This window comes from Microtus oregoni, unplaced genomic scaffold (assembly GCF_018167655.1).
Source record: "Microtus oregoni isolate MIOR12 unplaced genomic scaffold, Mior012 000019F_ref0000042, whole genome shotgun sequence".
Classification (NCBI taxonomy): domain Eukaryota; kingdom Metazoa; phylum Chordata; class Mammalia; order Rodentia; family Cricetidae; genus Microtus; species Microtus oregoni.
The window spans coordinates 2,369,416-2,392,331 of record NW_024543078.1 but is presented as its reverse complement, the minus strand read 5'-3'; the positions used below and the strand labels follow the sequence as shown (position 1 = coordinate 2,392,331).

The following is a 22,916-nucleotide window of genomic DNA, read 5'->3' as shown; positions in this document are numbered from 1 at the left end:
ACATTTTTATTGGTGTGTGTGTGTGCGCATGCGCATGTGTGTGCGTGTCACAGGTCACAGTATGCATGTGGCCATCAGAGAAGAACTTGCAGGTGTTGACTCATTCCTTCCATTGTGTGGAGCCCAGGATTGAATCCAGGTTTGGCAGCAAACACTTTCACCTGCTGTGTGTCTCACTGACCCCCTAGAGGATTCTAAGGTGATCTTAGAGTGAGGGGTCCTAAAGTTGGTGCTTTGTCTGTGGGTCAGGGTGGCTGCTCCAAAGCATGCCTAGATTTGGTACCAGATGCAAAGGAGGGGTCAGTTCACCTGCTCTCCTCCCAGTCCCGGGGCCGCTTGGTCTCATTGGGTTTGATGCAGCGGATATAGTGGGGTGTACACTTCTTCAGCGTGGACACCAGGTCATTGGCTTGTTTCTGAGGCAGAGGGAAAGGCAGAAGTCAGGAAGGCTTGAAGATAGGCCCCCTGGCTCTTCCTGTTGAAGAAACAACTCATCCAAGAGCGGGGAGGCTGAGCGGGCAGGCCACAGTGTGCACACCGCCCTAAGTTCCCACCTTGAAGGCTGATATTGTGCACCTACCCAGTTATTAAATTCCAAACTCAGAGTTCTAGTGTCTGCCACACTTACCACATAGCTTAAGACATAATAAGGGTTTAGGAGATGTTTGATGACTGAGTAATAGAAAAACCAGAACAACTCACTGCCCAGACTTTCTGTTTGTCTTCAAGGAGACAGCTACTTTGGAAATAAAGAATTTGCAGGTGGGGTGGGGTGGACAGGTCAGCCTTGGGTTTTGGAGTAATTAGTCATCAGGAGAAAGCTGTGGGGCCAAGTGATGACTAGGGGAGGGAGATAAGATATTCAGGTACAAACTCTACTGTGGCATCTCCATCAGCATGTACGTGTGTATGTGTGAGGGTCCTGCATCTGCTATCATCCCAAAGTCCTCAACAAACGGTTGCGAACGCAGGCTTTCGGTGGGGCCACAGGGTCTTTGCAGCGTTATTCACCCTCAGCAGAAGGTGGACCCAGCCCTTCTGCACGGTGAATGTGTGGTAATCCACACAGCAGGATCTTATTCAGGAAGGGCTAGCCAGGTGGTGGTGCACGCGCCTTTAATCCTAGCACTTGGGAGCCAGAGGCAGGTGAATATCTGTGAGTTCAACACCAGCCTGGCCTACAGAGTGAATTCCATGACAGCAAAGGTTGTTACACAGAGAAACCCTGTCTCAAAAAACTAAACAAAGAAGAAGGAGGAGGAGAAGGAGGGGGAAGAGGAAGAAGAAGGAGGAGGAGGAGGAGGAGGAAGAGGAGGAGGAGAAAGAAGAAGGAGGAGAAGGAGGAGAAGGAGGAGAAGGAGGAGAAGGAGGGGAAAGAGGAAGAAGAAGAAGGAGGAGGAGGAGGAGGAAGAGGAGGAGGAGGAAGAACAAGAAGGAGAAGGAGGGAGGAGGGAGAAGGAGGAGAAGGAGGGGGAGGAGGGGGGAAGAGGAGGAGGGGAAGAAGAAGAAAGAAGAAGAAGAAGAAGAAGAAGAAGAAGAAGAAGAAGAAGAAGAAGAAGAAAGAGAAAGAGGGGCCAGGGAGTTAGTTGTGAATGGGGACAGAGTCTGGGTTTGGAAAGATGAGAAACTTTGGAGATGGCTGTGAAATAGCCAATGTCACTGAACTGCACACGTAAAATGGGTAAGCTAGCCCAGTCTATTACATGTGTGTGTGTGTGTACCTTTTAAAAGAAGTGGTCTGGAAAGTGTCATCCAAGGATAGCATGCATGCTTAGCATGTGCAAGACCTTGGGTTCTGTTCCCAAGCACAGGAAGAAAGGGAGGGAGGGAAAATGGAGGGACAGAAAGAGGGAAAAGAGCCAGACAAGGGTGGGGAGGGAAAGTTAGAAGGTAGAGGATAGGAAGGTAGGGGGATAGGAAGGGAGGGCAGAGAAAGGGGGAGAGATGGGAAGTGAAGGAAAGAGGGAGAGGAAGAACAGAGACAGGGAGGGAAATGGGGAAAGGGAAATGAAGGAGAGAAGGAAGAAAAGGAAGGACAGATGGACCAAGCTTTAGCCCATCTTCCTTCTTACAGAGCTGAAGGAAGACTGTAGGTCAAAGGGTGCCACAGACATTGAGAACCCAAGCAGTAGAGAACAGACAGATGTTTGAACAAGGAGAGAAAGAGTCTTGGCAAGCAGAACTTGCCTTTCCTGTCCCCTCCCTGCCACCAGACTCACCTTGATCTTGGAGCCAGCAGTACTGGGGCGGCCCTTCTTGTCTGTGTCTAGCTTCTCAGGAAAGAGCATCCGTAGGAAGGCTCTAGGAGGAGAGAGGAGTGGATGGGAATGAAGACAGACCCTGGGACATTGTCCTGCCTCCCTCAGAGTTGTAATGGTTGCCTCAGTGCCAAGATGCAAATAGGGTTCTCTGGTGTAGGAGGTTCTTCTGTATTTCTGTTGCTTTCATTGGTTAAATAAAGAAGCTGCCTTGGCTTTTTGATAGGCCAGCCCTTAGATGGGCATGGTAGACAGAACAGAATTCTGGGAGGAAGAAGGCAGTGTGGTAGACACCATGGCTCTCCTCTCCAAGAAGGACACTGGTTAGACTCATGCCGGTAAGCCACAGTCAAGTGGCGATACACACTAATGGAGATGGGTTAAACGAATATGTGAGAATTAGCCAATAAGAGGTTAGACCTACTGGGCCAGGCAGTGTTTAAATGAATACAATTTGTGTGTGGTTATTTCGGGGGTTAAGCTAGCCGGGTGGTGGGAAGCAGCCTGCTGCTGCCCAGTTGCAACAGTTCCCCCTGAATGTGGGCAGAGGCTGTGAGGCTGGCAGTGTTTCTTGGGTCTTTGGATTTATCTGCATTTTTTAGTCTTACTCTATGATAATGACAAGTCCCTTGGTATGTTAATTACAACAGGAACATGTGCATAATGTGGGGTGCACACTGCCACCCCAGCACTGAGGAACTTCAAGGCCAGCATGGGCTATATGAGACTTTTTTTTCTTGTGACTTGGTCTTTCTACATAGCCCTGGCTGTGCTCTGTCCTGGAACTCACTATATAGACCAGGCTGGCCTCAAACTCATGGAGATCTACTTGCCCTTGCCTCCCAAGCGCGGGTATTAGAAGCATGCACCATCATGTATGGCATGAGAGAGAACCCTGTTGTAAAACAACAAACAGGGGGCTGCGGTATGGATTAGTTGGTAGGCGGTTGCTTTGCCTGAATACAGCTCTGGATTCTGTCTTCAGCACCACATAGGCCAAGCACAGCCACGCATGGCAATCGTCTGAGTTCTGAGGAAGCGGAGACTGACCTCTAAAAGTGAGTTGACGATCACAAGTTACCCTCCAAGTGCTGGCATGGTTGTCTGAGGTACCCGTGATGGAATCAAGGACTTCCTGTATTTTAGGCAAGAAATCTACCATCTGAGCTACACCCCAAGTCCCTCTCCTTTTGAGGCAGGGTCTCATGGAGCCCAGGATGGCCCTGAACTCACCTCCCACCTCCACCTCCTGAGTGTCTAGTTTTACAGTCCTGGGAGGGAACCCAGGACGTGCCTAGCATACCGACTGAGCTGAGTCCCCACCCCTGGAATGTATTTTCATTTCGCTTGACGAGCTGCTAACTAGCCACCGGACTGTTAGGACTGCGAGCGGCTAACTAACTAGTTACTGGACTGTTAGGACTGTGAGCGGCTAACTAACTAGTTACTGGACTGTTAGGACTGCGAGCGGCTAACTAACTAGTTACTGGACTGTTAGGACTGCGAGCGGCTAACTAACTAGTCACCAGACTGTTAGGACTGCGAGTGGCTAACTAACTAGTCACCAGACTGCTAGGACTGCGAGCGGCTAACTAACTAGTCACCAGACTGTTAGGACTGCGAGCGGCTAACTAGTTACTGGACTGTTAGGACTGTGAGCGGCTAACTAACTAGTTACTAGACTGTTAGGACTGCGAGCGGCTAACTAGTTACTAGACTGTTAGGACTGTGAGTGGCTAACTAACTAGTTACTAGACTGTTAGGACTGCGAGCGGCTAACTAGTCACCAGACTGTTAGGACTGTGAGCGGCTAACTAACTAGTCACCAGACTGTTAGGACTGTGAGCAGCTAACTAACTAGTTACTGGACTGTTAGGACTGCGAGCGGCTAACTAACTAGTCACCAGACTGTTAGGACTGCAAGCGGCTAACTAACTAGTCACCAGACTGTTAGGACTGCGAGCAGCTAACTAACTAGTTACTGGACTGTTAGGACTGCGAACGGCTAACTAACTAGTCACCGGACTGTTAGGACTGCGAGCGGCTAACTAACTAGTCACCGGACTGTTAGGACTGTGAGAGGCTAACTAGTCACCGGACTGTTAGGACTGCGAGCGGCTAACTAACTAGTCACCGGACTGTTAGGACTGTGAGCAGCTAACTAGTCACTGAACTGTTAGGACTGCGAGGAGTTCTACAGATGAGACATGAAGGGAACTGAACTCAGGGCTTCCCCTGGGGAGGGACCTTCTGTCAGTAGATCAAGGTTTAGAAGTTTCTTTTCTTTGCCTTTTTTCTGTCCTAGAACTGGAGTTCAAGCTCCCACACTCTGTGGAGGGGGAATCACTCATCCTGAGTTAGACCCTCAGAGCTTTAGATTAGAACTGTATCTTGACCACAACCAGGGACACAAAGCCCACGGCACGACCCAGCAGTTCCCAGGCTGTCCTCCTTCTGAGGGTCTGCCCAGCGGCCGCACAAGGACTACTCACTGATCACTGGACTGCATCAGTTCTATAAGATCGGAGAACAGAACATCTCGATTCCTCTCACAGAAGCCACTGACGTCATAGGAGACCTGGAGGGAGACAGCGCTGAGGGTTGGTGAGGAGCAAGGAGAGTCGTGTGAGGATGTCAGGGCTGAGAGGACTGGAGCTACGGCAGTTAGGAAAACATCTGTGATTCCAATGGTAGGGTGTGACCTACTGTTTGGGGCCTGGCTCCCCAGAAGTCTGATGCTCAACTGAAGTGGAAGGATGAAGCCTGGAGCTGGAGGTAAGGGGAGACACCGGGTTGAGTGCCAGGGCTGAAGTTTTGGTCAGTGGCAGGGGAAGGTGGGAAGTTATAGACCGAACTTGAGGGAAGGGGATTGAAACTAGGCCAGGTCCCTAGGCGCTGCCAGGGAGGTTAGGCTGTTTATCTGTCCTCATATGTGTGGGGACCTAGAGTGGATGTGGGCTGTCTTCCTCAATGATTCTCCACCTTTTTTTTTTGTTTTTGTTTTTGTTTTGAGACAGGGTTTCTCACTGAACCTAGAACTTGCTGATTGACTAACCTGGCTGGCCAACAAGTCCCAGGGTCTCCTGTCTCCTGCCAGTGCTGGAGCAAGCCACTGGGTCTGGTTTTGCTGGGGTGCTGGGCATCTAGACGTGGGGCCTCATGCTTGCACTTCATTGGTCCATTTCCTTAGCTCCCAGAATATTTTTATTATTTATTTATTTTTTGATACAGGATCTCACTGTGTAGCCCAGCTGTAGATCAGGATGGCCTTGAATTCAGAGAGATCTGACTGCCTTTGCCTCTGGGATGCTGGAGTTAAAGGCGTGAGCCACCATGATGGGATATATATATATGTTTGGTTTTGGCTTCTTTTTTCTCTTTTCTATCTTTTCTTTTTCTTCCTTCCTTCTTTACTTCCTTCCTTTTTTTTTCTTTTTCTTCCTTCTGTCTCTTTCTTTGAGACAGGGTCTCAGGAGGTCCTACATAGCTAAGGATGGCCCTGAACCCCTTCTCTTTCGGCTTCCACTTCCCAAGTGCTGGGACTAGAGATGTGTGTGGCCATCCTGAGACCACAGTGGATTTTGGGGAAAGGAGCTTCAGTCCCGAGGGTGGGCTGGGGTGGCTGTTTTGAGTGAGGTCTTCTAGTGGTTTTGCTCCTGATGTTTGCAGCTTTAGCTGTGGAACACAGACAGTGCCTCTGTGGAACACAGACAGCGCCTCTGTGGACAGAGGTTGTGGGAACAGCCAGGAAACTCTTGGAGAGGAGTCGATAGCTTGGGTCAGAAACTAGGGCGTGCCTGTAGCCTCATGTAGGTCTGAGGCAAACAGGCTCCAGCCCATTTTGTTTGTAAAGGGTCAGAGGATTATATTGAGCGCTGGCTATGTGTGTCAGCATAGAAGAACCGTGGTAATCTGTTGTCCCAGTTGAGTTCCACCTGTCTCGTCAGTTAGGAGCTGCCTTGTTAACTGGGTAAACTGATTAGAGGCCAGTGTGTGTCTGCAGCCCTGGCTGAGTGGACACAAGGTAGGTGTCCAGGTAATTTAGGAGAAAGTTCCTGGTTCTGGTCAGCAGGGGGTGCTCTGGAGGGGGAGCTTGGTCCCAGGGCGGAGGGTAGGATTTACAACCGGGAACCCCTGGGATTTGTGAGGGGGCGCCCACCCAGGGAGTTCCACGCACTTTGCCTGCGTAGTGATGGATGACGAAACCCGCGCTCCAGCTGTTGAAGTGCTCGTGGGTGCCCACTGCAGCTTGCAGCTTTTGCAGCAGCGTCTGGTCCGCGCCACCGCCAGTTGCATGCATCGTGGCGCACACGTCGTCTAGCACGCTCATGATGCCTGGGGGGTTCTGAGGGGAGCAGAGGTTCGGCTCAGCCTGTCTGGGGTCCTTCCGGGAAAGCTGGGGGGCTGGTAGGGGACTCCTAAATACAAGCTCAAATTGTGATCTTTCCTCTTTCTTCTTCCCTTCCCTATGCCCTCCCCTCTGCCCCACTTTCCTCTCTTCTCTCCTCCCCCTTCTGGAGTTCAGGGAATCCATGCCTTTTCTCCTAACACCACACTGGTATAACTGGGGGGATCTCCGTTAGTCTGAAAATGTTACGTATGGGAGTGTTTGCTGAATGAATGAAAGGTGGACAGAAGAATCGGTGGATGGGGTGGCTGGAAGATTGTCCCTTCTAAAGTCACCCAGGCCTCACCAGCTTGTTTTCGATGAGGTCACACACGACTTTGTTGTTGAAGTACTCGATGGGGGTCCAGCGGATGCCCTCTTGCACATACTCCTCCTGGGGGTGCAGTGAGGCAATGAGCCACCTGCCCGGCCCCCCACTCCCATCTCGTCACTCACCTCGGGAGCTGTAAATACCCGGAGCCCTCATTCCTTTCCTAGGCCAACTCTGTGGTGTTTTGTGACACCTTCTCTGGGACTCAGCAGAATCAGGGACCGGTTGCAAACACAACCTGCTCAGGAAGACCTCTTTGGGCTTTGGACTCTATTTTTTATTTTTTGAGACGGGTCTCATGTAGTTCAGGCTGCCCCTAACTCAGTATGTAACCATCTGACTCCTCTTGCCTCCCCCTCTCAGTGCTGGGGTGACCACTGTACACCTTTGCACCTGGTGTATCTTGTTCTGGGGTTGGAACCCAGGGCTTTGTGTGTGGGAGGCCAGCCATTCTACCCACTGAGCTACATCCCCAGCCTAGGGACCTTTTAAAGTTTACTTTAAATCACCTTTTCATTGCCCTTTCTTTTTGCCTTAGGCTGTGCATTTAAAAGAGAGGTGGAATCAAAGCAGATTTGTTTTCCTTTTCAGATGCTGGGGTTGGAACCCAGCAAGCCAAGCTGGTCTCCTACTGATCTGTGTTACATACATGCTCAAGAGGCCTCCACAGAGATTCTGTGTTGTCCCTACTCCTCTACGCATGTGTCAACAGTACCTGGCACAGAGCACTTGCTCAAACAACTGTTTTTTTTTCTTTCTTTTCCTTCTACTTCTTTCTTTCTTTCTTTCTTTCTATTTTGAGACAAGGCCTCCCTGTGTAGCCCTGGCTGTCTTAGGACTCTTTAGATCACAGAGATCCACCTGCCTCTGCCTTGTGAGTGAGTGTTGGGATTAAAGTTGTTCACTGCTACACCCAGCTCTATTTTCCAAGATGGGGTCTCACTAGACATCCCTGCACCAGCTTCCTGAGTGTTGGGATGACAGGCATGTGCCACCACACCCAGTCTATCCAGCTGGGGGTGGCTTCATGCATGCTCTCCACCAACTGAGCCACATCCTCAGCCTCCCTTTTCTCTTTATAAATTGATTATGTCTGGTATTTTGTTATAGTAACAGTAAACAGAGAGAGGTGAAGTCCTGTCTTCTGTCTCTTGACTGCCCAGCCCACCTGTTCCGCCTTCAGGGTGAGCTCAATAAAAATCTGCTGTAACTTCTCATTGACGAAGTTGATGCAGAACTGCTCAAAGCCATTTTTCTGCAGAGGAAAGAAAAGGACCTTTCTGTTAGTGGACTGTGCTGACACTGGGTGAGCCCAGGACGATAGGTAGAATAGGGTTGGGCTGAAGATGGAAGGGGGAGGTCCCAGGCCGAACCTGGAAGATCTCAAAGCCGTAGATGTCGAGGACACCGATGCTGTACTCTTCCTGAGGTTTCTGCATGGCGCGGTTGATGGCCTGAGCAGATGGAGACAGGGCCGCAGTCATCCCCCTCTTGTTATGTTCTGGAAACTGCTTTTTTCTAATGTGTGTGTGTGTGTGTGTGTGTGTTGTGTGCACATATGTGCGTGGAGACCAGGGGAGGGTACTCGGTGCCCTTTATCATACTCTATGTTATTCCTTCGAGACAGGGTCTTTCACTAACCCTGGAGTGAGGCCGGCAGTCAGCAATCCCAGCAATCCTCCTGTCCCTACTCCCTTATAGTACTGGGCTGTGGTTGTTATATGAGTGCTGGAATCTGAACTCAGTTTGACATAAATAGTATGTGTGTGTGTGTGCGTGCGTGTGCATGTGTGCATGTGTGTGCGTGCGTGTGTGCGTGCGTGTGTGCGCGTGCATGTGTGTGTGTGCGTGCGTGTGTGCGTGCATGTGTGTGCTTGCGTGCGTGTGTGCGTGCATGTGTGTGTGTGCGTGCGTGTGTGCGTGCATGTGTGTGTGTGCGTGTGTGTGTGCATGCTAGGTCACGTGTGTAGAGGTCAAAGGACAACTTCAGGTGTCCATTATCCACTTCTATCATGTGGGTTGTGGGGCTAGAACTCATTGTTAGGCTTGGCAGCAAATGCCTTACCTAGCCACCTTGTCAGTGTGTTTCTAGCTAAACTTGTGACTGTGTCCCCTCTTGACAGATTTTCTCTAATATTTAACTCCCACCTGCAAACCCAAGTGCAGAAGTATCACAATTCTTGACTTTAGAGTCAAATATTTCCACTGTACCTCAAGTTTCTCATCTCTAAAATGGATTGATAGCTACACATGATGGCTAGAGACTGTAATCCTAGCACTCAGGAAGCTGAGGTAGAAGGACTTGTGAGCTGGAGCATGGGTTCCAGGACAGGCTGGGGTACAGGGCAGGAGCTTTCCTTAAAGTCAAATATCTGAAGGACTGGGAAGGTGGCTCTCTTCTAGAGGACACAAGTTCCATACTCAGCACCCACAGCCACCTGACATGACAGTTCCAGAGAATTTGACGTACCATGTGGGCATCTGCACATATATGTCTTACATTCACTCCGGTCCAGCCTGGATTACTGGAGATCCTGTCTCAGACAGACAGACAGACAGACAGACACACACACACACACACACACACACACACACACACACGTAATAGCAGTAGGGTACTTTGCATAGTACACTTTAATCCCTGGATTCCATCTCCACTACCACAAAATTAATTAATTAAAAGGCATTGAACTTTGATGATCTGTGACTGGAAATGTTTAGAGCAAGAACTGTTTTGCATTTTGGTTCTGAGAAACATGCAATATTTGGAGCATGAGGTCAAATTTTGTTTGTTTATTGTTGGAGATAAGGTCACTCTATGTTGCGCTGGTGTTCCTGGAACTCACTATGTAGACCAGGCTGCCCTCCCCGAGATCTGTCTGCTTCTGCCTCCTGTGTGGTGGTGTTAAAGCTGTGTTCCATCATGCCCAGCAAGACCCAAGTTTAAACCTGACATTCACTTACACTTCATATGTACTTTATACACTAATTTTAGTGCACATTTTTTTGTTTTAAAGATTTATTTAGTTAAGAAAAGATTTATTTGTTTTTATGTTATGTGTATGGGTGTTTTGTCTACATAAATGAATGTCTGTGCCCAACGTACATGCAGTTCAAGAAGAGGCCAGAAGAGGGCGAATGATCCCCTGGAACAGGAGTTACAGGTGATTGTGAGCCAACGTGTGGATGCTGCTTATTGAACCTGGTTTTTACAAGAGCAGTCCTCCCTCCCTCCCTCCCTCCCTCCCTCCCTCCCTCCCTCCCTCTCTCCCTCCCTCCCTCCCTCTCCCAGTTTTTTTTAAATGTTTATTTATTATGTATACAATATTCTGTCTGTGTGTATGTCTGCAGGCCAGAAGAGGGCACCAGACCTCATTACAGATGATTGTGAGCCACCATGTGGTTGCCGGGAAGCGAATTCAGGACCTTTGGAAGAGCAGGCAATGCTCTTAACCTCTGAGCCATCTCTCCAGCCCCCTCTCTCAGTTTTTTGAGACAGGGTTTCACTGTGTAGCTCTGGCTGTCCTAGAACTAGTTCTCTAGACCACAGAGAGCCACCCACTCTTCCTCCTGGGTGCTGAGATAAAGGGTGTGCACCGCCACCTCCTGGCTCTCTCTTAACTGCTGAGCCCCTACAGCTGGGTTTTAGCTGAGAGCCACATGGGATCAGAGACAGAATTTTCCACTTCTAGTTTTATGTTGGTGTTCAAAAGTTTGGAATTTCGAAGTATTTTTGCATTTTGGGATTTTCAAACTAGAGATGTTCAACCTATACTTCATAGGAACTTTCCCCCCTCCTTTCTCATGTGTGTGTATGTGTTCATGCATGCACGCGTGTGTACATTTGTTTGTCATGTTGGAAAGAGAACCAAGGACCTCATGAATTTTATCACTGAACACTTTGCAACCTTATGGAATTTAAAAAATGTACATTAAAAAGTTGCTTTACATACTTAATATACTGGGAAGGAGGCTTGGCATATAATTTTGTGTGTGAGTTTGTGTTTGTGCAAAAGCGTGTGTGTATGTGTTCAGGTGTGCATATATACATACATACATACACACACATATACATACTTACATATGCACACATACACAACACATATATACATACATAGATATATAATACATACACATATATACATATACACATACATATACATACACGCACATGCATACATACATACATAGACATTTGTGTGCATGTGGGGCTAGAGAACAGCAAACCTTGGGTGCTGTTTCTCAGGTATCTTGGTTTTTGTTTTTAGCTTTTTATTTGATACAGGCTCTCTTTGAAGTCTGGAACTCTCTAAGTAGGTGAGGCTGGACAACAGGGATCTGCCTCTCTCTGCCTCCCAGCTCTAAGACTATAAATGCACCATGTCTGGCTTAACAGTTTTTGAAATCACATTTTATTTATTAGAGGGAGAGGGAGAGAAAGAGAGAGGCGCACACTTGCATGCCATAGCAGCCTTGGTGAGACACTCACTCCTTTATCCACTGAGTCCTCAGCTTCATGCCTGGCTTTTTTTTTTTTTTTTTTTGTATAAAAGTGCTGGGCTGAGAAGAAGGCTCAGTAGGTAAAGATGCTTGCTGATGGCGGATGATGTGAGCCTGATCTCAGGAACCCATATGGGGGAAGGAGCACCAGGCCCCTCAAGTCAACCTCTAACACCCACACATGTGTTGAAGCATGAACACACACACACATGCACACAAAGTAAAGAAATAAATGTAATATGGGTCTGGAGACAGAACTCATGTCCCCATGCTCGCAAAGCAAGCACTTCATCGACAGAGGTCTCTCCACAGCTCCTACTTAAAAAGAAATGTCCGGCATAGTGGTGCATGCCTTTAATCCCAGCATTCGGGAGACAGAGCGCTAATATCTGTGAGTTTGAGGCCAGCCTAGTCTCCATAGAGAGTTCCAGGCTCTGTGCTACATAATGAGATCCTGTCTCAAAATAATACATACCATAGGGTCATTCTATGCAGCCCAAACTGTCCTTGGACTCTTCCCGCCTCAGGCTTCTGAGTGCTGAGATTACGGGTGTGCGTCACCATGTCTGGCCCCACTAACTGTTACACGTTTGTTAGTGCTGTGATTATCGCTGGCTCACTCACCTCACCCAGCTCCATACCATCCCTTTGTCTCCTTGACAACCATATTAGCTCGCAAGCACACCCAGCCTTCTCTATCACCACCACTGTGATGGGGCTGCCCTTCACCTCCTTATGAATTGGTGAGATGGGCAAGTCAAGCCTGCCTTTCCACTTGTCTGTCCAAATGCCGTGGGCTTGTGAGGCACCAGGCATCCAGAGCTTTCTAGTGCTGGCCCCACTCACCTCCACCAGGAAGTCGAAGAGGCGGGCATAGAGCCCCTTGGCCAGTGCATCACGAGTGTAGGCTGCCTGCTCCACATTGAGGGTCACATCAATGGACTCATTGCGTCCACCCCATTTGCTGTCCATCTTTCGACTGGTCAGCTTCTCCTGCAGTCGCCCACTGTCTATGCCCAGCAGGTAGGCTGGAAAGGCCAAGACTGCCAGACCAAAGCAAAAGGAAGCAGCTGGTCAGGCTCTCAGGACATAGGAGCTTCCGCAGTGACACCAACATGGCTCTCATGGGATCAGAGTGGGAAGAAGCAGTCCTAATGCACGAGCCTCACACCCAGTTCTCGACAGCACCCACACTCACGGTCTGCGCTCTCCACACGGGCATAGTTCCCTTCTTCACAGAAGCTGATGTTCCCCAGGTGCAGGATCCCTGCCACAAGCTGCAGGACGAGCTGCTGCACACTGGCTGGAATCCCAATGACATGCATGGCGTTCTGTGGGCACAACGGGGACAGCTTATGCCACCAGGTTTGGATTTCACTCTGACCACAGAATTAGATCTCTGGGTTCACAGCATCCTGACTGCAGATTTAGACTCTTGGGCTCACAGCCTGGACTCAGGGAGACCAGACATTTGGATGCCTGATTTTGCTTTGTGTGTGTGCTCTTCATGTGTGTTCATGTGTGTGTGAAGGCCGGAGGTCAACCTTGGGGGTCCTTCCTCGGGTACCATATGCCTTGTTTTCTCGAAAAATAGGCGAGACTGCATTTCCCCAACCACCTGGTTTGCCTTGTGCGTGTGTGTGTGTGGTGTACACATGTGTATGTGTTTGTATGTTTGTGCATGTGCGCATGTGACGGCTGCACATGTATGTGTAAAAGCAGGTACATCTGAAGGCTGGAGGGTTACATTGCGTGTATTCCTCTATTGTTCTCCAAGTTTAAAAAGAGTGTGTGTGTGTGTGTGTGTGTGTGTGTGTGTGAGAATTCATGTGTGTGCCACAGCATGTCTGGAGATCAGAAGGCAATCTGCGCCTGTCTGTTCTCATTTTTCCACTCAGTTTGAGACAGACTCATTGCTGCCGCATACGCTAAGCCAGCTGGCTCATGAGCGCTGGACATTCTCCTATCTCACCTTCCATTCTCCACAGAATCACTGGGGTTACACACGCTTGCAATCCAAACTCAGCTCATCGGACTTGCCTTCCGAATCTTCTTCCCAGCTCTTCACCTTATCTTTGAGAGTTTCTTACTAGTCCTGAAGCTCACTGATTTGACCAGACGAGATGGCCAGGGAACCCTGGGGATCTGCCTGTCTCTGCAGTCCCAGTGCTGGGATATAAGCATGTGCTGCCATACCCACCTTTTTAATGTGCTGGGGTTTGAACTCAGGTCCTTATGCTTGTACAGCAAGCACCTTACCCACTGAGCCACCTCCTTAGCTCCATAATCTCCCTTTTTTTATCCAGCTGCTGTATAACCTTGGATAAGTGTCTCACACAGAAGGTTCTCTGGGCCAGCCAGAGCGGTGGTTGGTGCTCACCAGGGTCTCGCTGAAGTCGCTCTTGTCATCAGTGCCTTCCACCTTGTAGGTGTCTGATTGGTTTAGGTAGTAATAGTAGTCTGGTGTCATGAGTCCTAGGTTCTGCTGCTGCTCCTGGGAGGCCCCTTCCAGAAGCTGGAGGATGTCGGAAGGTCATGCATCTCCAGCTGGCCTGGTGCAGCCATCCTCGGTGCCCCACCCTCCCGCACACTGCCCTTCCCACATTGCTTTCCTCCATTCCTGGGATCCAGATGGGTCTCCCTCTGCCTCCAGCCCCACAATCTACTCCCTGCACCTGGTAGTAGATGTGGAAATTCCTCTCATTCTCATTCTGCATGACCACACGAGACTTCTCCAGCAGGAAGTTGGAGATCTTGCCTCCATCTGGTTCCCCACCTCGGCTGAACTGGATCTCAAAGTACTTGCCCTGAATCCCAGAGAAGCACATTAGCCCATCCCAGAGTCCCTGGAGTATGGACAGAGCAAGAATTACCATCTCATGAGCCTGACCTTTCTCCTCTTCCTCTTGTGACCTGAACTTGCCTTTCTCTTGTCTCCACTCACGTATGTTTAACTTGTCCGTGTGTGTGTGTGTGTGTGTGTGTGTGTGTGTGAGAGAGAGAGAGAGAGAGAGAGAGAGAGAGAGAGAGGCCGTGGTGAACACAGGGTGGACCCATCTGAGAACAATTTGTGGGAGTTGGTTCTTTACCGTGTAGGTCCTGAGGATTGAACTTGGAGGCAGTGTCTGCTGAGCCATTTTTTTGACCCCTCACTTCTGACTAAGCTCCTCTTTCCCAGTGTCTTTCCTCTAGGCTGCACAGACTGTGGGGCCAGGCATCGCCCGTGGGGCCCTAAACCCTGCTAACTGTGCTCTCCTCAAGTCTCCCCCCACCACATTCCAGAGGTTTCTGTGCCTCTTTTGTGTGTGAATACACGGGTGTGTTGCATATGCGGGTGCGTGCATGATTGTGAGGTGAAGGCCAGAGGTGAACATCGGTATCTTTCTTGACTGCTGCCATCTTATGCATCAAGGAAAGGGCTCGTAGGCCCAGAGCTTGCTGATTTGACTAGTTTTAGCTAACCATTTTGCTTCAGATATTCCCTTCCTTCACTTCTCGTGTGCTGGGGATCTGAACTCTGGTCCTTACACTCCTAAATGCCATTACTCCAGCCCTTCTACTTCATTTCTCTAGAGCTCACTGATTTGCCTAGACTGGATGGTCATTCAGTCTGGATCCTCCTGTCTGTCTCCTAGTGTGGGAATTACAGGTGTGTGCAGCATATTTAGCTTTTTTTTTTTTCAAGACAGGGTTTCTCTGTAGCTTTGGAGCCAGCTCTTGTAGACCATGCCGGCCTCAAACTCACAGAGATCCGCCTGCCTCTGCCTCCCAAGTGCTGGGATTAAAGGCTGCACCAGAGCATATTTAGCTTTTACATGGGTTCTGGAGATTAAGCTCAGATCTTTCTTGGGTGACTCCACATTCAGGGAGAGGCCTTGTCTCAAAAAACAAGACAGGGAGAGGCCTGTGGTTGTAGTTCAGGAGTTAAGAGCGCTGATTCTCTTTCAGAGGATCTGGATTAATTTTTTAAAAATTTTATGGATAATTTTTTTGAAATTATTCGTTTTTATTTTATGTACATTGGTGTTTTGCCTGCAGGTATGCCTGTATGAGGCCATTAAATGCCCCGGAACAGAAGTTGGAGACAGTTGTGAGCTGCCATTTGGGTCCTGGGAATTGAACTCAGGTCCTCAGCCGCCAGTGTTCTTAACCGCTGAACCCTGAGGACTTGCGTTCTATGCCCAGAACCCACATGTCTGCTCACGACTGTCTGTTACTCCAATCCTGGGATTTCAGTGCCTTCTTCTGGCTTACAAGAGCACCGTACATTTACACGGTGCTTAGACATACATTCAAGACACTCATATATACAAAATAAGTATTAACAAAAAAAGTAGGTGAGGGAGACACCTAACGTCAACCTCTGGCATTCACACGCACGTGCATAAATTTGCATGTGCACATACCCATGTGTACCTAAGCATGCATGCACCCACACACAAAAAGAAGCACAGGGCCTAGGGAGATGCCTCAGTGAGTAAAGTACTTGCCACACAAGTATGTGTGTGTGAGCATGCATGTTTGTGCACATGCATGTGTGTACATGTGTGTGTGTGCATTGTTTGCATGCATGTACATGTCTGTACACGTGTGTGACTGTGTATCTAGAGGGAATCAGCTCAAGGGGGTTATGGTGACTCACGAAGCGGCTGGAATTGTTGTTGCGCACCGTCTTGGCATTGCCGAAGGCCTCCAGCAGTGGGTTTGACTGGAGGATTATGTCTTTGACGTGCTAGGGTAGATAGAGCCAGGTAGAATGAGGTCAGTCTGGGTCAGACGGGTGTCACTGAGGGAGACCTGACGTACCCTTCTGTTCTTGTCTTACCTGGACCTTGTCACCCCCACCAGACACCTTGGAGATGTAACCCATGATGTACTTAGCAGCCACTGTCTTCCCAGCTCCGCTCTCCCCACTGGAGGTGGTGGGAGGAAGGAAGAGTTAGTGGGCAGGGATGGTGGGAAGCACCTTTTCTAATGTCTAGTCATTCATTAATTCATGCATGGTTTCATTCTTTTACTGAGCACCCACAGTGCACCAGACCCTACTCTAGGTTCCAGAAATTCAACAGTGAACAAGAAAGATTAAAAAAAAAATCCCTGCCCCAGGGGCTGGAAAGATGGCTTAGTGACTAAACAGCACTTGTTGCTCTTGCAAATGACATGGCTTTGCTTCTCAGCACCTACAGGGTGGCAACAACCATTACTATAACTCCAGTTCCGAGCGGTTCAGCAGCCTCTTTGAGCCTGTGAGAGCAACAGGCATGAGGTGGTGCATAGATATGCTTGCACACAAATCATGCACACGCAACATAAAAATAGTAATTTTTAAAATAAAAAATACTTTCTTCTCCCCCAAAAAGGAGGGGCTGGTGAGATGGCTCAGTGCGTAGAGACACTTGCTGCTAAGCCGAGTCTCATGGAAAAGACCTGATTCCTCTTCACACTTGCACTGTGACATGTGGCAACCCCAGTAAATATAAATAAATAAGTAGATATAATGTAAAAATTTCTTGGGCTGGGAAGACGGCTCAGGTCTCGCCGTCAAGTTTGAAGACCCGAGTTCAGTCCCTCAGATGGTGAAAGGAGAGAACTGACTCTGGGAAGTTTTCTTCTGACTTCTACGTGCATACTTGACATGCATGGACCCACACACATACACACAAAATAATGAATAAAATTTAAAAATTCATGCCCCACACTTCTTTATGTGTCTGTGTATGTGCTATGAGCGTGCTATATATGTTTGTGGTATATGTGCCCATACGCACAGACTGAATGGAGGACATCTGGTACCCTGCCCCATCATTCTCTGCCTTATTACCTTGAGACAGGGTCTCTCACTGAATCTGGAGCTAGGCATATGGCCTGAAAAGCCCAGCAACCTGTCTGTTTCAATCTCTCCCAGTGCTGGAGTTACAGGTGTGTGTCCACGCCTGGCTTTTTATGTAAGTTCTGGGAATTTGACCCCAGAGGTCTCTTCCTTGAGGAGCAAACATTCCTACCTACTGAGCCGTCTCCTCAGTCAGGGAGCTGATATTTAGGAGGAACCAATGGGCAATAATAAAATGAATAGATACACTGTATTAGGAGCCTTATCGGTAGCCAAGGGATATACAGAAAGGAGGGCAGAGCAATAGGGATAAAGGTTCATCACCATCATGGCAGACTTGGTGGTGGGGATGCCTGGACAGAACATTCCCCGCCCTACCTGATAATGACACACTGGTTCTCACAGTCGATCAGCATATTCCGGTACATGTTGTCAGTGAGGGCGTAGATATGGGGGGGATTCTCATACTGGGCCTGGTGGGGGCGGTCAGCGGTCAGTCCAGAGCTGGATGCCTCAGAGGGTAAGTGTGGGCATACTTCTACCCATCCAACCTGGACTTACTGCACCCTGGTAGAGGTCAATTTCTCGGTCAGTGAAGTAGGGCATTTGCTTGAAGGGGTTTACAGAGATAAGCACCGAGCCGATATATGTCTTGAGAGGTAGTTAAGAACCATGCAGTGTCTTGCTTTATCTTTCGAATATTTTTTTTCCTTAGTCTATTCCAACAAGACTTTCCAGAACCACTGTGCTTGGAGAGAGAGGTGAGATACTTGAATGTACTTGAGTCTCTTAGGAAAAGAAGGGTGGATGCAGAAAGAGGGGAATTGGTGGCACAGTAGTTCAGGGCTCCAAGGCAGAGGTGCAGCGGCAGTTACGGCATCTCAAACCACAGCACTCTTGTTACATGATCTGTCCTTCAATCTGCCCGTCTTTCCCCATTTATTCATCCTCCCCCAACCCTGGGCTGGACTTCCATCTGCCCCCTGCACTGCCATCCTTTGGCAGCCTTCCCTGTCCCAGGACACCACCCTAACGTCCATTGCCCACATCCTCCCGTGCCTCGCACTGTTGAGGATACGAAGATGTAGTCGTCCATGAAGCGCTTGCGTAGATTGCTCACAATGGCGTCCTCCGTGATCTGGGGCAGCAGCACCATGTCGTCCACTCCGCTCTGCTTCACATTGTGACTCTGCCAGTGAAAACGCTCCTTGCTGCCCTGTGGATGGGGTGGAAGAATGGAGGGTGAGTCCTTTCAGGGGAGCACGGTTGGCGTATCTGGCTTACCTCCACCACAGCTTCGGACTCGCCCTTCCTCAGATACCCCTGCCATGGCTAGGTTTTTGGTTGTGGTTTATTTGTTTTTATTTTTGAGACAGCATTTCTCTGTGTAGTCACTGCTGCCCTGGAACTTGCTCTGTAGACTAGGCTGGTCTTGAATTTACAGAGATTAGTCTGAATGGCTAGTTTTAATTGTCAGCATGACACAATGTAGAATCACCTGTTAAGAGTCTCAATGACGACTGTCTCGGTCAGTTTGGCCGGTGCTGTGTCTGAGGGAGATTCTCTTGATTACATTAATAAAAGTGGGAAGACCTGTTTGCTGCCCAGCCCTTCACTGGGGGATTCTAGGCTCATATTATACCAGTCTTGCAGAGGAGGATTGGATACAAATAATCCCCCCCCTCCTCTCTCTCTCTCTCTCTCTCTCTCTCTCTCTCTCTCTCTCTCTCTCCCTCTCTCTCTCTCTCTCTCACTATGCAGCCCTGGCTAGCCCAGAACTCACTGTATAAGCCAGGTTAGCCTCTAACTCATGGAGATTTCCTGCTTCTACCTCCTGAGTGATGGGACTAAAGGTGTGTGCCACCACGTTGGGTTCTCTATGCTCTTGACCGTGGATGTGGTCAAACTAGTTGCTTCAGGTTTCTGCCTTGACTTCCCCATGATGGGCTGTAGCCTGGAACTGTGAGCCAATGAAACTCTTTGTCCATTAAAGTTGCTTTTGTCAGGATATTTGATTACAAAAACAAAAAAATAAAAGATGACAACCCCTTTTCTTCCTCACTCAGGAGGTAGATAAGGCCACTACAGGCTCCAAAGTAACATGCATTCCTGGGTCTTCTCTTTGGTCCCTCTTTCCACCCGTGCCCTCACTGCTTACCTTCCTGCCACAGAGAACGGAGTCATCTCCTTGCCATGCCTCCCTTGAAGCTGTACGTCAAAACCAACCCCTCCTCATTTACGTTGTTTCTAGGAGGGTATGTCACAGTGCTGTGAAGGTAGCTCACACGTGTGACAGATTTGGCCCCACGTCTCTGTGTTAGAGAACCTGTCCATGGATCCCGTCACTGTCCTATTCCTCCAGGCTATAAATAATTGGTTTGCTTTGAGACAGACTCTTGTAGATCACACTGGCCTTGAACTCACTATGTAGCATGACCCTTCTGCCTCTCTCTGCTCTTGACTGTGGATGTGATGTGACTTCCTGGGTTTTTGATTGATAGGTATGTGCTGTTGGGAGCATAGCACGAAGGTCCTTGTGCCCACAGATCTCCAGGGAGACCAGGAATGCTAAGCACACATGATTGTCTTTCCAGTGGGAAACATGAAATACCCGTTCTTCCATCCAGAAAGCTGGGAATTAGAAGTGATTAAGAGGCTGGTGATCTGTGTTGGGCCAGGCCTCATCAAGCTCCTACAACCAGGACCAGAGATGCCTAGAAATCCGAATGACCCTTATAGCCAGGGGCTCCCCCAAGCTCCCACAACCAGGAACAGAAGTGGCTAACAGTCCAAATGACCTCTGTGCTATCTGTCTGACCAAGACCAGGCCAGAGCCTTCTCTAGGCCCTCAAGCTAACACAAGTAGCCTATCTCTAGACCCCATCGTCTTGGAAGAAATGCCATGTACTGGGTCAAGTTTCACTGTAATTACGCTTCCTTGTGCAACAGGGATTGCATTACACCAGGAAACGATTTTTCCCAAATTGCACTGTTTTTTAAATATGATGATGATGAACTGCCTGTCATAGACTCTGTAGAAGTCTTGATCCAGGCTGATGAAGTCAGTTGGAATCGAGTCTTCACACTCATCTCTTCGAGGTTTGCTCCTTTGCCAGACACGTGCAGAGACCCCATTAGTGTTCACCAAGCATAATTTATAAAACGCTGGAGAGCAAACCCAGCAATCTGGGTTTGTAGGCAGGACTCTTGTAGGTGAATCACATCCTCATCTCCCAGCGGGACAGGCATGGTGGCATGCTGTTGATCCCAGTACTTAAGAGGGGGAAGTTGGGAGACCTTCCATGAGTTTCAGGTCAGCTGAGTTATGCATCAAGACCCTGTTTCTAAAATAGGCTGTCAGTATTGCTCAGTGGGTAAAGGTGCTTGCTACTGAGCCTGATGACTTGAATTCAAGCCCTGGGACCCACGTGGTGGAAGGAGAGGACCAACTCCTGGTTCTCTGGCCTCCACACGTGTGTTACCGCAGGTGCAAACTCATCAATCAATCAATCAATCAATCAGTCGGTATAATTAAAAAATTTAAATATAAATGTAGTATATACATACAGCATATATTTTAGAATGTGTAGATGTAGTACAGATTATGAGCTACAGCCATGAACAATGCTCTCAAGTTCACAGCCTGAACAGTGAGGGATGAATCCTTTGCTTTGACATTCAGTCCTTTGCGGTGTGGTCCTGGCTAAACTTACACTGCCCATTCATCCACACCCTTTTCCCTTCTCTCCTTCATTCAGATGAGCCCTCACACCCATCGACCAGGCTTGCAGGACCCTGACATCTTCCTGCCTCTTCCTCAATTGTTGAGATAACACGAGTGTACCACCCCACGTGGTGTACGCAGTGCTGGGGGCTCCAGGGCTGGAGGAACGGCTCAGCAGTCAAGAGCATCTGCTGCTCCTGCAGAGGACCTGACTTCAGTCCCCAGAACCCACATGGTGGTCTCTAGCTGTCTGTAACCCCAAACTCCCAAGCTCGGAGGGTCCAGTGACCTCTTCTGGCTTTCACACAGTGCACAGGCATACATGATGGCAAAACGTGTACACCTTTAAAATTAAAATAATGATTCAAAAAGTAAAAAGAACGGACGTGACATTAGAATCTAGCTGCTCCACAAGGCATGGCCTTCCGCTGTCACAGATGCCAGCACGCACCCTCCTGAGACACTTGAGCCCTTAGCCAGCAGAAGCCAGGTACTAGGGCTTCTCACCCGAGGAAATGAGTTTATGTCAAAGACCCCAGTTACATGCGTGCTCCACCCCTTTCCCTGCCTCCTGGCTGTGAAACTTCCTCTATGCTCAGAAGCGGATGACTGAGACTTGTGCCATGGGACCTTAGTTTTCTCTCTTTAGAGACCTTCCCATGGTGTCCGTCTCTGGTACTGGGGCCTGAAGTCTTCTCAGAGCCTGGGCTACACTGCTGCCACTCTGCCTGTCTGTCCATGGAGTCAATAAGGTTTTGTTTGTTTACAGTTATCATGTATATTTATTTTAAATGCCATGCATCCATTTTTTTTCTTTTTAATTTTTCTGAGACAGGGTTTCTTTGCATAACAGTTTTGACTGTCTTAGAACTCGCTCTGTAGGCCAGGCTGGCCTTGAACTCACAGAGAGATCCACCTGCCTCTGCGTCCTAAGTGCTGGGATTAAATGTTTGCACCGCTATCGTCTGGTTACATTAAAAACACCTTACTCCCCGACAATCTGTCTTAGTACCCATTGAGCCTGCATTTTGGGGCCACTGTGTGAGCACTTTCATTATTTTCGGATAAAAATGTGAGCAGGCACGGTTTTAGTATCCATAACTTTTCCTCTGCATTATGGAGGGTTATGTAATTCCTTTTCCTTCCTTCCATCCTTTCCTTCCCCCTTCTTTCTTTCTTGCTGAAATGGGATGAAACCCAGGGCCTCGCACATGCTAAGTAGGCATTCTACCCCTGAGCCCCTCTCTGGGGGATTCTGGGTGGGCGTTCCACCCATGAGCCCTGCCTCCAGCCCCTCACCGGGGGAGTCTGGGTAGGAGGGCACACCTTTGAGCCACATTACCCTTTACTAGACTAGAGGATTTTAATGTCATCAGCCTTGCCCCTAGGCCCTCCTTATTGGGTTTTATGTTTGTCTTACAAGCACAGGATCCTGAGTTCTTCCCTGGCACTGCAAAACAGAGAGTGCCAGGTTTTATACAAGATCTCTACTTGAAGGAGACAGGGCAAGGGGAGGAGCAGCTCATGGAATGCAACAGGGTGCAGCTGTTAAAGGTGACGTGCCTGGAGAGGTTAAGACAGGGCTGCCTGGGAGGTCAGAGGTATTCAGGACAAGCGGTGGGCCAGGTGGGATGTGTTGGGAGCTGCAAGGAACTTTGGGCTACTGAAACTTGACCGCACTCTGAGAATGGCCCCAGGGAGGGCATTGGCAAGATCCTGGAGTCATAGTGGGAGGTGTGGAAGGCTGGTGAGGACCCACCCATCACCCATCTGCCTGAGAAGAGGAAGAACAGAGGCTGGGAAGAAAGGTCAGGTCACAGCAGACAGTGCTTCCTGTTTGCAAGATGGGAACAGCAGAAGTATTGGTGAGGACAGATCATGAAAAT

The 22,916-nt window shown here is 49.0% G+C and overlaps 1 protein-coding gene across 1 annotated transcript in view; it reads right to left on the bottom strand.

Annotated features, from left to right (window-relative positions):
- Positions 1–22,916, bottom strand: part of Myo1f (myosin IF) — a 55,948-nt gene that overhangs the window by 23,498 nt on the left and 9,534 nt on the right. Inside the window, exons 2-17 of the mRNA XM_041669208.1 lie at positions 18,385–18,522; positions 17,868–17,957; positions 17,685–17,779; positions 16,302–16,389; positions 16,119–16,208; positions 14,152–14,283; positions 13,857–13,991; positions 12,675–12,807; positions 12,323–12,519; positions 8,350–8,430; positions 8,145–8,231; positions 6,953–7,039; positions 6,436–6,603; positions 4,751–4,836; positions 2,220–2,301; positions 310–416 (exon numbers count right to left, since the gene is read on the bottom strand). Coding sequence (XP_041525142.1) covers positions 310–416; positions 2,220–2,301; positions 4,751–4,836; positions 6,436–6,603; positions 6,953–7,039; positions 8,145–8,231; positions 8,350–8,430; positions 12,323–12,519; positions 12,675–12,807; positions 13,857–13,991; positions 14,152–14,283; positions 16,119–16,208; positions 16,302–16,389; positions 17,685–17,779; positions 17,868–17,957; positions 18,385–18,522 — 1,796 coding nt within the window. The remainder of the gene's footprint in view (positions 1–309; positions 417–2,219; positions 2,302–4,750; positions 4,837–6,435; positions 6,604–6,952; positions 7,040–8,144; positions 8,232–8,349; positions 8,431–12,322; positions 12,520–12,674; positions 12,808–13,856; positions 13,992–14,151; positions 14,284–16,118; positions 16,209–16,301; positions 16,390–17,684; positions 17,780–17,867; positions 17,958–18,384; positions 18,523–22,916) is intronic.